We start from the raw sequence: 17303 nt of genomic DNA, 5'->3' as shown, positions 1-17303 counted from the left end.
ATCCGGAATACCCTTGGTCCCGAGCATTCTGGATAATGGGTCCTATACCTGTACTAGGTTCATCATTATCCCTGTTCATCTTTCCTCAAAAAGAAACAGTACATTAACAGTTATATAAACATATCAATTAATACTCTGCACCTTGAAAGTGACCCATATCCCAAATGCATTGTCAGTGAATGAACTAAAACAGAGAACACAGGTTGGGAACATAAAAGAAATATATTCATTTTATTCAGAGTATCCTCTGCAACATATAAAAAGCATATAATAAATGGGAATATAACTCAACTCCTAACCCCAAAATTATATTGCTGGGAGAACATGAACAGCAATTTGATCCACTGACAACATTTACCTTTAATTATACTACACATAGCATCTCAAGACACTGAATGCTGAGAGAGAACTGTGTGCATGTTTTACATGCACTGGGCAAATGAGTGGTGAGACCTGTACAAACACCCGATAAAGGTGTCGCTCTGTACAGACATAATACATAATGTCAATATAATTTCCCTATGGTACTTATGGTATGGTATTTACAAATGGGGTTTTGCCTAAAAAAAGTGGTCAAATTTATACAGTCATTCCTCATCATTAAATACAGCACAACAGTGATTGCCCATAGCCTCCAGGTGGGCACTAGAGATATGTGTACATCTTTTATTGAGTATTCGCAAATGTTAGTATACTAATCACGCACATTGTTAAGGGACTTTACTGTCTTTATAACAGAATTGTAGATGGAAATTAAGTAGCCAGGGAAAAGTTTGCCCCATTCTTGTAACTCACAACAAACGTTGTTTTCATTATATTCTAAAAGCATTTAGATCCCCATACAGTATATAGCCAGACATGAGACATATTGGCTTGTGTAAGGAACCAAAAATTAATTTCTGCCTGCTTATTATTTAATAACGTCTCAGGCAAAGCAATTCAAATCAGGCATTTTGTTGGCCATTGGTGCAGGTTAGTCGCTAACTGACTCTGTACTGCTGTGTGTAGGCCTTTAAAGGCTAGTTGGACATTACTGTTATTGGTTACTGTATTGAGGGAAACTTTGCCCTTGTTACTACATCATTACCAATGCATTGTGTTCTACTTAAAAGAAGATGGCAGTCCTTATGTGCACAGGTCAATGAATTAATGAGTTCTAGATGTACAAGTACCATTGCTATATATACCACCTGTGGTCAACATGCCATTCTGCAGCTCCTCGGCACTATATGCTCTACTTTTCAAAGCAGTAGCATAATAATCCACGGGTTCCTCGTTGGCATTCTCCATCCAGCTGAGGCAGAGTACCTTTTGGAAAGATCGTTTAAAATTGTCTGAGAGAAATCCATACAGGAATGGGTTGGCACAACTATTTGCATAACCAAGTGCAACTGAAAGCTGGCTAACTGTAGTGTCACCTTTCCTTGCAAAAACTCCCACTAGCTGAACCACGTAAAATGGCATCCAGCATACTACAAAAACAGTCACCACTACAGTCACCATAAGTGTGAGTTTACGTTCAGATCGACGCCTCTGTTGCCAACCAGCCTTAAGGGCTACTACTCTCATCTTTGTGATGATAAGGATGTAGCAAAGACAAATAGCAGCCATTGGTAGGAGGAAGCCCATCAAAAAAGTGTACAGGACAAATACAACAACCCAGCGTTGTGATGGTTCCGGCATTAACACATTACAAGCCACAGTGCCATCGCTGTTAGGTGCAGTGCTGGAGAAGACTACAATGGGAAGAATAATAAGGATTGAAAAGAGCCATACTCCAAGATTGACCATCTTGGCTACACTTGGCCGTCTGTATCGGGCAGCACTGATAGGATGTACCACAGCTACATAGCGATCCAAACTAAGCACAGCAAGGCAATAGACACTAGTAAACATATTCATAGCATCCAAGCTGAGGACCAGCCTACAGAGCAGAGAGCCAAACGGCCAGTGACGAAGAAGGGTAGAAGTCACCAAGAAAGGGACACTCAGCATAAGGAGTTCATCAGCAATTGCAAGGTTCAGAATGTAGATATTGGTGGCAGTTTTCATTTTGGCATAGCGCAGGATAACATAGATCACTACAGAATTGCCACATAATCCTACGATACACACTAAGGAGTATACAAAAGAGATAAAGATAGCAATTCCAGGCGAATCTGCAGAAGTGCCATTGAGAGTGTTATTACCCCAGATAAATTCTGGAGTATTGTCAAGCGATCCCATTACATTTGTGGAAGTATTATTTGGTAGCATGTTGTATCTTTAGTTTCGGAATAGTTTAGCGAACTAATTTGTCATCTTCCCAGCCCTGGAGCTCACAGCTGCTCACATCAGTTGCCAGTATAACGCTGGGAGTCATTGCTGCACAGCATCAGTAGATTAAAACTTACATCTGTTGTTGCTCCTTCCAACAGTGATGCTCGGTGGGACTTTAAATGTGTCATTTGTCTTATCTTTTCCTTGTATGAGAAAGTCAGCTAAGAATGGCTCCAGGTCATGTATTCTGCAGGACTGACCTAGTCATTATGTTGCTGAGTTACAAGCAAGACTCCAAATTCTTGCTCCATTTGAAAAAAAGAGAAAATGTGAGACAGGCAACTGTGTAGCTCTGCCAGAAGCACACAAGCCTCATTTCATCCCTCAGTAGCCTTGATGCTGCAGGTTTCAGTGCCGTCAGTCCCTGGGTAATAGGAGGAGGAGGAGGAGTTGTGCTTGTCAGTGATTCACAGATCTGAAAAGAAGAACCAGAAGCTGTTATTAAAGGATAAGGAAAGCTCCAAAAGCATTGCTGTGGCTCCAATGTCTGCAGACGAAGACGAGCCAGTATCAGTATGATGCTGAAGTAGAGAAGAACTGGGAGGTCCTACTCCTTGTGAGTTGGGAGGGGAAGATACTCCTCGCTCAATATGTTGCTCCATCCCCTTGGGACTCTAAATTTGTGTGTCTTTACTTTTCATGCTTTGTATTCATCCCAGTTCTTTCACTAGGAAAGACTTTATAGTGTATTACAGGCCTACCTTACAGCAAAAAGATTTGGGATGCTCACGCATTTGTTTTCTATTAGTACTCTCATCTGTCTCTTGCTGTGCTATCAGCTGGTTTTTATCTGATGTTCCCTCTCTTTTCTGTGGGATGTTTTTTTTTTCTCATTAACATTTCCATTTATTGATGTCATTGAGTTTGAACTGGGGTGAGTTGGAATCCTGACGCAATAATGTGTGTAATGTACACTGCACCTGGAGTGAGAGATATGAGCTATTGATATCTGACGTAGAGGAGACCTTACGGGTCACTAGGACAATTTGTGGTCTTAAAATTAACCCATTAGTCAGGGTTAGTTTTAGAATAGGACAGAAAGAACATTTGTCCTGGGCTGCCAGCATTGGAGGGGCCCTTTTTGGATGGAAGAAGAAAGATACAAGTACAAAAAAAATTATTAGATATCTTCAATATATAAGTATATATAACATATAATATGATATAAAAATATAATATTTTCACCACAGCTGCTGTTGGGTACAAATAAAGACATTGTTGAATGGAGTGGGCTTGTACAATGGACAAGATATACATAGATTTTTAGTGGCCTTATTAACTTACGCAAGTGCAGTGTGCAAAGTGTAATGTCGGATGTTACTATATTTTTACCCACAATTCAGCATTTCCCCCCAATCCAGCGTTATTGCTGACTAACAAGACTATAGTTACATTTCTGAGTTTTCATACCATGAATATTCATTCTAACATATAGCTTGCACAGAATGTTGCTCCCTACTGAGATGGTTTATGTGTTTCCAACTTTATAGTTCCCTTTACCACAAAAACAATTGTTCTAGCCATCTGTGTTGTGTTGGCCCACAGACGTTTTATGTAGTAAATAACTATGAGCACAGTCTCTGAGTAACATCCTAAGGAGATAATCCATTCAAGGCATTTTAAGATGTAATATCATTTTACCATCTAGTGGAAAGAGGAATTAAATTTAAAAAAAAGTCCAATACTGGATCCTTATCTCCCTTATGACTTGGGGCTGACTGACAGATAATTTTGGAAAGCAGAAACCTTATTCGACCTTATTACTTAATGTCCTACAAGTAGAATGTTAATATTAAACTGCTAGTGCTTAGAGACATTGTAGGGGACTTGCCTGCTGACTGTTTGTAGCATTGCTAGGAATAAGTTTGTAACGTGTATTAATTAGAATGCAGTGCTTGCCTCTTGTCAGGCACACAAAATATTCAGAAATTATAAATTTACATCTCATTTAGTCCCATTATTGTTACAGAACTGCAAATTAAATGTGCTTGATTATGAAAAGGCAGCTTGACTTGTAATTTCCATGTTTCTCTGATTTTTGAGAATTTAGCGTGCCTGTAGGACGCAAGGTGGCAGTGTGTCAGCAGATGGAGCATTACCTTCTCTCTTACCTGATAGTAAAGCTTTTAGCTGCAAGAAGATTATGCTGGCTTTTGTGTGTGTGCTACATTCCAAGATGATTGAAAGCTGCATGCCTTCCCTACTTAACCTAGAACTTAATGTAAGGAAGCTGAAGGCTTGGATAGGCTTTTTGTCCTCAACCAAAAGTATTTAGTGATTTTATTTTGCAAAATCTTTTTGTACTTAGGTTTCTACATTTCTCTCAATCTCTAAGCACTCACAAATATTGGATTTTAGTGAAGGATAATTTAATTAGGGGCTAAACCAATACTATGTATTTAATAAAATTCAGACCAGTAAATAGGTATCTTTGTCAATAAATTTGGGGTAGAAAGGTAATCTTATGACAACTACTGAGTTCAGAAGAATTATAACAGAGGTTTTTAATACATTTTTGCGCTCGAATGATAACTGTATGATTATGAATGCAGCACAATCTGCTAGGAGAGCTTTTGTATTATTATTATTATTAACATTTATTTATAAAGCGCCAACATATTCTGCAGCGCTGTACAATAAGTGGATGGTGCAATTCTCCTTGTTTTTTCCAACAATGTCTAATTCTTTCCCAAAGTCATTCCCAAAGTCATTACAGGGGCCTGCCATATTGTCCCAGGCACAAGTTGATGGGATATGCCAGAACAGTCACTAATTACCTTGTACCTTAGGCGGAAGTTGCAGCTAACATAGGGATTGCGGTGTCAATAACAATATTAGTATGCATTTCGCTTAGTGCAAGTCTGCGGCTGCTATTGACAGAACCCACTATGGAAATAGTGATGTGCAAGTCGAGGACAGTCGCCCCACCCTAACCCCTCCACACCCAAGGGGATTGAAAAAAGAGAAATATATCTGTATTCCATGTAATGGTTGAATGGCATAGACAAAACTGGGTTATGTAGAAAAAACTATACATGAAATCAGCAAGAAAACCTTTTTTGTTGCTTTTTAAAGACTCCCCGAAGAATAACATGGGAATTGCTGAGATGTTGCTGAAGAGCTTTTCAGAGAGTCTGTCAGGCAGGCTAAGTTGCTGGAACAAATGCAGGCTCTCGCCAACAGTTACAAGCATGACTGACGTGCACAGTCACATCTATTAGATTATTCTATAGGGGAGAACTGCTTTGTTGGGTATTTCCAATGTCACCTTCTTCAGTATTTTAAAACTGGGACCAAGGATGCCAAAATTGCCTGTTCTGTACCCCGTCATAAAACAAATCTGAGTAAAGCATTTATTACATTTGACATGTGCTGCTGCTGATAAAGCACAAGTGGTTGACAGCCTGATGTTTCATTTTAACCACTGTGATCAAAGCCCCCTCCCCCACAGGCAGCAGCTTGCCTTTCATGGCAACTAGAAATGCTCTATGACACATTTGTGCCAGTGGCACCAGTCTCATTTGAGATCAGCTCTGTGAGCCATGGGTCTGAGTGCCACTAGGTCTGCTCAAAACACTCCCTACTCCCTCAGTAATGCAATTCCTCATAACATTACTCTAAAGCTTCTCAGCTTCAACGTATGGCCTCTTGTTCCCATATCTCCTTCTGAAATATTTCCTTCAAAGATAAATAATTCATTCAAAGAGAGAAAAGAAGTTCAGAATAAACTCCACCCTTTTGTAAGCCTTAGCCATTGAGATAAAGAACACCTCATTATACCGAGGGCTTATCTGTGGACTGGAAATTAGTTTTATGAGTTTCTCTTCTGCTTGGTAAAACAGGGCTAAAGTGAAATTGGTTTAATTTTCTTGTTAAGTGCAAGAAATGTAAAAAATCATAGATATTTCTGTAACAACTGGCAAAAAAAAGGATGTTCAGCACAATAAATATCTGTCTTCCTTAAGAGACTGCTGGAGCGCAAACTCATTTACATTCAGTGTGCAATGCAAGATCCAACAGGTCAATGGCTGGCCTAATATACAGCGTCTCCTTGCACTCAGTGCCTTAATCACAGTAATATCTGTAATGAGAGCACGGGTGTTGGGCAACAATTATTGGCACTAGAGGAGCAGGTGTGCACCTAGTGGTTGTATCTATTTTAGTAAATAAGATTCAAAGTAATTTAAATCATGGCTGCTAGTGAAAGTAGTGCTTCTAATGTCTGAACGACACTGATCAGTGTGTGGGAGACAAGATGCTGCTCTCCATACTGGTGTGCGGAGTCACAACCCTCTAAAGAAATGAAAGTAAATGAAAGTAAATCTGCCCAGAATACTATAACCTCCAGAATAACGCAACTCTCGCAACATTTTAGCATTGTAAATAGCAACTCTCCAACAAAATCTCTGGTCTGGTGTCTGTTATTTCTAGGTTCAGTTAAAATATGGCTTGGGTCAACATCCATGCCTACTTATGCCATATAAAATGAAATAACAACTAGCAGTCAGATTATTGAGCAAAAGAGTAGAATGCTTGGCTTTAATTAGTACATTTTGCCTATTTATATCTCCCAGGAAAGAACTACAGCAAACTGAGAATAAAGAGATACAAATGCGAGTTCAGATAAAATCTTGTTTGTAATGGATTTCAAACAAATGTATATGATTGCTTTTGTATGAGCTGTTATATATTGCTAATGATTGTTAGTGCTATGCATTAGTAGAGTTATCAGAGAACAAACACTGGGACATTTAACCTTTTATTAAGCAAAGAATGCCATCTGGGAAAGTCATCACGTTTAGCAGACACATGCATTGAGTGGCATTTATATAATCTGACTGATCTTGTTCTTATTGCACGGGTGACAATCATTTTTTGTCTGAGGCTGAATGTAGGGATGCATTTTATTAACAACATCAGTAAATGGTGCCCTCAATGGACTTATTTCTTCTGCTGTTTGTTAGCTTGCTCAGGTTTAAATGTTCTGTTTCATATTCCCCAGGCTTTCTTTGCAGAACAGAATGGGGGCAGCTGGGAGCTGAGCAAACAAAGAGCTTAGATATCTTATCATTGTGCTATGAGATCTGTGTTGTTCTGTGCTGCTAATGACTTCCTATCTCTGCTACTGTTATTATTTGCTTTCTAATGTACAATTTGTGCCAGTAGCTGCAGCCATGTCTATGTACTGTAGTGTAGAATCCTTTCTATATCCATATAGTGTAATTCATTTTGTTTTTAAGGGTAACTAAAAGTTGAACATGTGTTTTTTATGACTGTGAGGCTGTGCTTTTAGGATTATGGCACATGGGGCATTTTGACTGTTGCTGCCCTTTGACAGAGAGCATCTCAAATCAAAATGCCCCAAAAAGTATACAGAGCTTAAGTAGGTGTGTTGGCACCAAGTTCTCCATGTCCCTTATTAGAAGCGCTGATAGGCGGCCAGAAGCTTTTGACAGTGACTGTTGATGTCTGATGGAGGGCAACAATGGTAAAAACACCCCGTGTTCCTTTGCCCTTAGGCTGATAGCCCATGGGGAGATTAGTCCATTAGCTACCATGGGCGACTAATCTCCCTGAATGTGTATCCACCGGCAATAAAGTAACTCACTGGTGGGAAGGCATACGCGTTGCTTCATTAACCAAAGGCAACTAATCTCCCTGTTGGTCATCACCCTTAGCCACATTATGAAGGTTGCCTGAGAAAAGGTGCATGGATTGACCTGGGGGGGGGGTTAAGTGGGCTGATCAGAACAAATTGCTGATATACCGTATATTCTCGAGTATAAGCCGATCCGAATATAAGCCGAGGTACCTAATTTTACCTAAGAAAACTGGAAAAACTTATTGACTCGAGTATAAGCCTAGGGTGGGAAATGCAGCAGCTACTGCTAAGTTTTAATAATCAAAATAAATACCAATAAAATTACATTAATTGAGGCATCAGTGGGGTATATGTTTTTCAATATTTATTTCAAAGAAAAACAGTAAACTAGCTCTGTAAGCGGAGAAGAGGGTCAACAAAAACAATATGAGTACTACCCCACGCTCATTGCACATTGGCAAACTGGCAGCAGACCCAGTCACGTAACGGGGAATAAGTATTGCTTGGGCCAGGGCACTGGAGGGTCTGGTTGCAGGTGGCCTAATTTGCACACAAAGGAGAGAGGGTGCTAGTCTAGAGGGACCCATGGCACCCGACTCAAGTATAAGCTGAGGGTGACTTTTTCAGCACATTTTGGGTGCTAAAAAACTAGGCTTATACTCGAGTATATACAGTAATTTAAAATTCTGGAATATAATAACCCACTAGTATAAATTCCCCCCAGCGCTGTTGAAAAGTTTCATGTTTTTGTGTGTTAAGTATAAACCATTTGAAATATGTAGTTTAATTGTGGCACTGTCCCAGTGTAAGTTGAAGAAATTCACTGCTGTGTTTTACAATAGGGGCCAGGAATAGCGAAGACAAAAACAAAAATATATAAATATATATAATGTCATGTATAAATATTTGAACGTTCCATGGGGATATGGTATTCTGCTCTGCAAATAATGATTTATTAATCAGTCCTGCATTTTGATCTGCCACATACTGTGAGGATCGTAAGGGGGGCATGCATGTTTGTATGTTAATGATCAGATTTTAATATTTAAAAAGACTGACCTGCTGTATTAGGTACTCTTCATTGGCATTTTATGACCTTTATGTTGACTTTTCTTTTACAGTACATAGAGTACTATATATAAATATGTGTGAATATATGTATGTATTTATATAGCACCACAAAGTGTAAATACGCAAATGGGGATATAATTGTAAATTAAATAATGGTAAGGAACACCTTAGTAAAAACAACAAATATTAAAGAGCAATATAGTGGGGTTCATTTCTTAACATTGGGCAAATTTGCCCATGGGCAGTAACCTATGGCTACCAATCAAATTGTTGCATTCATTGTTTTACATGCAGCTGGCTGAAAAAAGCCAATCATTGATTGGTTGCTATGGGTTACTGCCCATGGGCAAATTTGCCCGGTGTTGATAAATGAGCCCCAGTGTTTTTTGCTATTTTTTGGTGGGTTTTTTCATTTTTGTTTTGTAAGGAAGGTGCAGCAGTTTTCTCTTATTATAAATACTTAAGTGCTTGTTCTTTCAATACACAGTTGAGATGAGTTTCCTGCCCCAAAGAGCTTACAATCTATTAGAAAGAGAGGTGAGACAGATATAATAGGAAGTACATGAGAAAAGCAAGTGTATGGTTCAAGGATTTGTTGCTGTAGAGACTAACAGAGAATAAAAATTGCTAGTTTAGTGAATGAGTATGCACTATTTTGTTCTGCAGCAGTTGTTATATAGGCATTAATTCTCTTATCCTGAATGTATAGGACCCGAGGCTTACCAGATAAAGCACTGTTTTACTAATGAATGTTGATTTATGCAGTTTAGTTGAATCACATAAAAATTAACGTGCTTCCATAACAGTAAATACTGAAAGAATTAGTTGTTTAAATGGGACCATGGGAAATGGGAAAACTTTGTGGATAATAGATCCCATACCCGATCAGCAATTTTTAATTGGGCCAGTACCACTGCTTGATGGCCACTTAGGATTTCATATCACCTGTGCCAAAAGGCACCAACCCTTTCTTAATATTAATGTGTCACTAGTTGGTAGTGCTGCCATGCAGGACAGTATCTTTAAAGCATATATAGCAGATGCTGGCTACAGTAGGACCAGTCACTGGTTGCTATGTAGTTTTTTTTCTTTGTTGTTAAGCAGCTGGTTAAATAATGTGCTGAAATAAATTGATTAATAATGTTACTTCTGCTGCAGGAAAAGCTCTGTTTACTCAACTATTCAAGGAAAATAATGGCCCTGTAGTTGCTAAAATTTAAATAGCAATGACGTACGGAAACAAAACAATAAATGCAATTTGATATAATTTCTCACTGCTTCATTTTGTCCAGTTTCTTGTTAAAATGTCTATGCATGTTTTTAAAAAATAAAAATTTACATATATAATGAAAAAAATGTCCATCAAGTCCATCAAGTTCAACCCCTCCAAGTGAACCCAGCACATATAAACCTATCCTGAAATAACTATACGCTCACCAGACCAAGGACTGACCCCTGCGGTACTCCACTAACAACACTGGTCCAATTAGATGTTCCATTTACCACCACTCTATGTAATCTATCCTTCAGCCAGTTCTCTAGCTAAGTACAAATATTATGTTCCAGGCCAATATTCCTCAATTTTACCATTAACGTTTTGTGCAGTACTGTATCAAATGCTTAAGCAAAGTCCAAGTAGATGACATCAACTGCCATTCCAACATCAAGGTTCCTGCTCACCTTCTCATAAAAGGAAATTAAATTAGTCTGGCAAGATCTGTTATGCATAAAACCAAGCTGGCACAAACGTATGGTATTGTGACTTGAAATTTAATTACCCCTTCCAAAAGCTTTCCTACTACTGATGTCAGACTAACAGGCCTATAGTTTGCAGTCTGATAACAGGATCTCTTTTTGAATAATGTAACAGCAATTCACCAGTCTCTCGGCACCATGCCAGACCTTAATGAATCCTGAAAAATTAAGTGAAGAGGTTTAGTAATCACATCTCATTTAATACCCTGGGATGAATCCCATCTGGTTGTGGACCTTTGTTTACCTGTTCAAGTCTTTTTTGAATTTGTTCCAGAGTGACCCACGCATCAGTAGTTACTGTATATTAGTAGAACTGGGTCTATTAAAAGGGAAGCCTTCATTAGCTGGCTCCTCATCTCTGTAGACAGATAAAATATAAGAGTGTGTGCATTTGCTTCTGCTCATTCTGGTCACGTTCTTCTGATTATTCCATCACTGCCCATCATGTTGCCTCATTGATAAACTTCTTTTTCACTCTTTCTGGTCTTAAAAGAACAGAAATACTATACAGTGGTGTGAAAAACTATTTGCCCCCTTCCTGATTTCTTATTCTTTTGCATGTTTGTCACACTTAAATGTTTCTGCTCATCAAAAACCGTTAACTATTAGTCAAAGATAACATAATTGAACACAAAATGCGGTTTTTAAATGAAGGTTTACTTTATTAAGGGAGAAAAAAAACTCCAAATCTACATGGCCCTGTGTGAAAAAGTGATTGCCCCCCTTGTTAAAAATAACTTAACTGTGGTTTATCACACCTGAGTTCAATTTCTGTAGTCACCCCCAGGCCTGATTACTGCCACACCTGTTTCAATCAAGAAATCACTTAAATAGGAGCTACCTGACACAGAGAAGTAGACCAAAAGCACCTCAAAAGCTAGACATCATGCCAAGATCCAAAGAAATTCAGGAACAAATGAGAACAAAAGTAATTGAGATCTATCAGTCTGGTAAAGGTTATAAAGCCATTTCTAAAGCTTTGGGACTCCAGCGAACCACAGTGAGAGCCATTATCCACAAATGGCAAAAACATGGAACAGTGGTGAACCTTCCCAGGAGTGGCCGGCCGACCAAAATTACCCCAAGAGCGCAGAGACAACTCATCCGAGAGGCCACAAAAGATCTAAAGAACTGCAGGCCTCACTTGCCTCAATTAAGGTCAGTGTTCACGACTCCACCATAAGAAAGAGACTGGGCAAAAATGGCCTGCATGGCAGATTTCCAAGGTGCAAACCACTTTTAAGCAAAAAGAACATTATGGCTCGTCTCAATTTTGCTAAAAAACATCTCAATGATTGCCAAGACTTTTGGGAAAATACCTTGTGGACCGACGAGACAAAAGTTTAACTTTTTGGAAGGTGCGTGTCCCGTTACATCTGGCGTAAAAGTAACACAGCATTTCAGAAAAAGAACATCATACCAACAGTAAAATATGGTGGTGGTAGTGTGATGGTCTGGGGTTGTTTTGCTGCTTCAGGACCTGGAAGGCTTGCTGTGATAGATGGAACCATGAATTCTACGGTCTACCAAAAAATCCTGAAGGAGAATGTCCGGCCATCTGTTCGTCAACTCAAGCTGAAGCGATCTTGGGTGCTGCAGCAGGACAATGACCCAAAACACACCAGCAAATCCACCTCTGAATGGCTGAAGAAAAACAAAATGAAGACTTTGGAGTGGCCTAGTCAAAGTCCTGACCTGAATCCTATTGAGATGTTGTGGCATGACCTTAAAAAGGCGATTCATGCTAGAAAACCCTCAAATAAAGCTGAATTACAACAATTCTGCAAAGATGAGTCGGCCAAAATTCCTCCAGAGCGCTGTAAAAGACTCGTTGCAAGTTATCGCAAACACTTGATTGCAGTTATTGCTGCTAAGGGTGGCCCAGCCAGTTATTAGGTTCAGGGGGCAATTACTTTTTCACACAGGGCCATGTAGGTTTGGATTTTTTTTCTCCCTAAATAATAAAAACCCTCATTTAAAAACTGCATTTTGTGTTTACTTGTGTTATCTTTGACTAATAGTTAAATGTGTTTGATGATCAGAAACATTTTGTGTGACAAACATGCAAAAGAATAAGAAATCAGGAAGGGGGCAAATAGTTTTTCACACCACTGTATATGTTTTAATCTAAATCTAAAATCAAATCCTGGGCCAAGGTGATTATTTTTAGAGTTTTATTCATAAATACCAGCATAAAATCTCTTTTCAGGCTGAATGGTGAATTTATAATAGGGAGATCAGTCAATATTCTCTGCTTCCCTTCACGTTCCGTGCTTGGTCAGCCTGACGTCCTGTTTAAACATACTGTCTAACATTACATTGCCCATTTACATTGCAGACATTTACAGTACGGGAAGGTGTGTGTAGATCAATCACTCCCTCAGAGTAACAAGGGTTTGAGTGTATTGAATTCAGACACAAGATTTATGGCTTAACAGAAAATATGGCCGACTGCTGTATTTGGAATCCATGATAAAGTCTGGAGATAAATTCTATGCTGGTATTTATGAATAAAACAATGAACATTTTATGAAAATAATAACCATGATGCAAGCATTAGACACATGATTACCTTCCTGAATTTTCATTTGCTCACCCCTCACATATGTAGCTATTTTGTCCCCAAAGCCCTTTACCATTATCTTGATGTTTTTACTGCTGTCCAAACTGAGAGGAATGATCATGTTGCATAAGACAAATCTAAGACTTATCTAGCCCACTCAGCTAAATTGCTGCCATCTATTTCAAGATTAGATAGCATATGAGAGAAAATCAATTCTCTATCACAGAAATCAATCTTAAATTTTTCTCTTTCGAAGTGTCCTGTAAAGGACCGGAATCTATTTCTGACAAATAGGAATTAAATCATCTGGCCACAGAAGCTATAGACATGTTGCACTTAAGGGATATACTGTACAGTAGTTGAAGCCACAGTTTGGGGCCACATCGCTGCTTATTGTTTAGAATTAGAGAAAGTAGGGACCTTTTTATTTTGTGAATGACTTCTAAACACCCCCATGTGCCATTACATTAAAGATAACAGCTTTATACTGCAAAGAACATTGTGTCCATAATGACGTTAAAGCAAGAGTGAAGCAGAGGAAGAAATTGAATTTTTAATTGATATGAACATGGGTATGTTGAGGAAATTACCAGCGTTATGACTTCATTGGGTTCTTCAGTTAGACGTGATGCAATATCATTAATATATCTCTATTTCCCCTAATTCAGTATGCCTACACATGAGATGGTAATTATATATATATATATATATATATATATCAATCCAAATGGTGTCCACACTCCAAGGCTCAATATTCTGCAGGGTGCTAGCCAAAATTATGTCTGTATAGAAAATAATCATCTGTGGCCAGCACACCCTTCAATGTTTCATCAAAGATTTTTTATTGTAGATATATTGTTAAAACCAACGTTTCGGTCCTTATTAGGACCTTTCTCAAGCATCCTTGAGTCCAAATATCGGCACTCACCAAAATAGTAGCCAATGTCCGGGTGCTAACCATAAATTCATATACAGTCTCTAAGAAAGCACTCACGGAAGATATGAAAATAGAATAATTTATTAACCAAAAAAGTCTACGCGTTTCGATCCATATAGGATCCTGATGGTCGATCCTATATGGATCGAAACGCATAGACTTTTTTGGTTAATAAATTATTCTATTTTTATATCTTCCGTGAGTGCTTTCTTAGAGACTGTATATATATATATATATATATATATATATATCATACTATGTCAACCTTGCTTTATACTGTTTTGTCAGAAAGCAAATTAATTCCACACAACTGAATGCTGTTACCCACCTCTTACCTTTCTTATTACACCCTACTATACATAGGCCTCCATCTTCATCATGCTATACTTAGGGGTGGAAGCAAACACATTGCAGCCAGGGCAACACTCAATTTGGAGGGCAGTTTTTATGTTATTTGAGGTGGAAGATGGGCCTAAACAGTTGTTTCAAACTTGGGCCCTTTAAAGTTTTTTTTTAATCCTTGATATTTTCAAAGCATTCTATTTCACAGCAATGTAATTGCACCTTTAATTCTTTTCTCCATTCAGCGACCTGTCTGTGGGACTCGGCAATATCCTAGGCACCATACTTTCCAGACACTCCTAAAACAGCTCTTGCAGTACTCATAACTCTGTTTACTTAATGTTCCCGGCACTACCGCTTCTTGCTATTCTATTATGTGCTTAAATTGATACCTACTGTTTCTGTTTGTTGAGCCTATCGTTAATGCATTTGCCACAGTGATTATTTATATTTACTATGTATTATATTTGTGTAAATGGTTGCACACCCTGTGGTGTGTATAAATAAACTCATACATCCTCCAGACAAAACCCTGCTTAAAAATATCCATGTACTTGCAGAGCTCATTCAGTCAATGTGACAGAAAAGCAGAAACACTTAAGCAGAGCTGTTATTTGGCATCTGAATTCTGAGAATCAGACCTGGCAGTGGCTGGTGTAAATTGAACACAGTTTATAAAAAAAAAAAAAAAGACTATTGATGTGTGAGGTTAGGAAAGGAAACAAAATTAAACAAATTATAAAGGCCAGTTAAATGAAGATGATTTTGGGTACGTTTAGATTTGGGCAAATGTTTACTTTCACATTCGACCTCTAGTTTCTTGTTCATCTAATTATGCATATTGTTGCATTCGTCTTTGATGTCCTCAAAATGAATTTACTGCTGGTAATTATCGTTTGCAATTGGAAACAGGGTGTTTAACAGAGCAAATGAGTCAGGCGATTAGTCAGCCCTACAGTTGCGCAAGTGACAGTTACATGCCTGTCCTTTTGCTGAAAATAAGCAAAAAAACAAAGAAACTGAAATTAGTTCATTTGTAGCCAAGGCCTTTAATTATTTATATTTTATCAATCAATATCTTAAAGGAATACTGTCATGGGTAAAGATGTTTTTTCAAAATTTTGAAAGGTCACATGGGGCTAGCCATATTCTTCATTTGCCAGGGTGCCTTAACCAAGTGACTTGTGCTCTGATAAACTTCAGTCACACTTTACTGCAGAGCTGCAAGTTGAAGTGAAATAATAGGTTAGCTGAAAGCAGTTCTAATGTGTAGCGCTGGCTCCTTCTGAAAGCTCAGACTCAGGCACAATGCTGTGAGATGGCGCCTACACACCAATATTACAGCTAATAAAAATACATTTGTTGGTTCAAGAATAAAATTATAAAAAATGGTAATTATAAAATTATTTGCTATGTAATCAGTGTAATTTAGAAATAAACAGTATACCATAAAAATCATAACATTCTCCCTTTAAAGGACAAGGAAAGGCTAAGTCACTTAGGGGTGCCAAAATGTTAGGCACCCCCAGGTGACTTTAATCTCTTACCTTGTAACCCGGGCTGGTGCCCCTGTTAGGAGAAAACAGCACCAGCCCCGGGGTACCTGTAGCGAACGCTTCCTACTTCTGCCTTCGCTTTTGGAAGGACTAAGGACAGGCGCATGCGCAGTAGAGTGAAAAGGCGACTTCTCTGTTAAAGTTCAGCTTCTCACTTTACTGCGCATGCGCGCGACAGAAGATGGAAGGCGGAAGCGCTGCAGGTACCCCGGGCTGGTGCTGTTCTCTCCATACAGGGGCACCAGCCCGGGGTAAAAGGTAGGCGATTTAAGTCACTTGGGGGTGCCTAACATTTTGGCACCCCCAAGTGACTTTGCCTTCCCTTCTCCTTTAAAAGTCTACTCCTATGTTTTTTTATACTGTACCCCTCCCTGTGGTGAATTTAAATGTGTCTAAAAGGTACACCAACCTGGATGCCTAAATCCACATGTCTAGCCAACTCCATACCCAGCAGTGATGCTCCAGACAATGAGAACTGATGTTAGACCATGGGATAAGTAGACAATAAATGGACATCTGTGCCGTTGGTCAGGGGACAGAGAGTTAAGACATTAGGGGTTATTTACGTTAAAGAACGCAGTGTGCAAAGTGGAAACAAAGGCCACACAATCATTTGTTTACACTTCGCACACTATAGAAGAAGCAGGGCTCTAGACTGCTAAAGATCTAGGAAATATATTGGGCCAAGTGGGGAGCTAACTCATGTGTACTTTTAATTAATGAAAAAAGTCTTATTCCCGGTGTTTGGGTGGGAGGCAAAAATGATTTTGCTATACAGGTTTCTAAAGTGGAGTCATTTTACACTACGCCACACCTTGAAACAAGGTATCACTCTTTTAGGATGACTGGCTTACTTGTGATCTTTTTTTGATTTTCAGCAAACCACAACCACAAAGAATGCAAACATTTCATTTGCTGATAATATGACAACACTAAGAGACCACCAAGTAAGGCCCCACTGCATAGTGCCATAAATATTAATTTAGGTTACCATCTATTGACTAAGATGGACATAGCTTACAAATTTTCATGAACCCACTGTATGACCCCTTACACATTTGTAGATGGGACACTAATGTGGTTCCTTACTTCACTCGCAGAGGTTGGGCTCACCTGAAACCTTTAGAGCACTTGGATTGTCATTGCTAGTGTACAATA

General features: G+C 38.8%; 1 protein-coding gene across 1 annotated transcript; it reads right to left on the bottom strand.

The window, feature by feature from the left end:
• Nucleotides 1-203: 203 nt before the first annotated feature.
• sstr1 (somatostatin receptor 1) lies at nt 204-2827 on the bottom strand. Its single transcript, XM_004917240.3, has one exon. The coding sequence runs from the start codon at nt 2254-2256 to the stop codon at nt 1147-1149; it is 1110 nt and encodes a 369-aa protein (XP_004917297.1). The 5' UTR covers nt 2257-2827; the 3' UTR covers nt 204-1146.
• Between the last annotated feature and the right edge of the window lie 14476 nt (nt 2828-17303).

The sequence above is a fragment of the Xenopus tropicalis genome, chromosome 8, assembly GCF_000004195.4.
Source record: "Xenopus tropicalis strain Nigerian chromosome 8, UCB_Xtro_10.0, whole genome shotgun sequence".
In the NCBI taxonomy this organism is placed as follows: Eukaryota; Metazoa; Chordata; class Amphibia; order Anura; family Pipidae; genus Xenopus; species Xenopus tropicalis.
This window is presented reverse-complemented; position numbering and strand designations above follow the sequence as displayed.

Excerpts from the sequence above, each read along its gene's own strand:
- sstr1 (XM_004917240.3), bottom strand. The coding sequence starts at position 2,256 with ATGCTACCAAATAATACTTCCACAAATGTAATGGGATCGCTTGACAAT.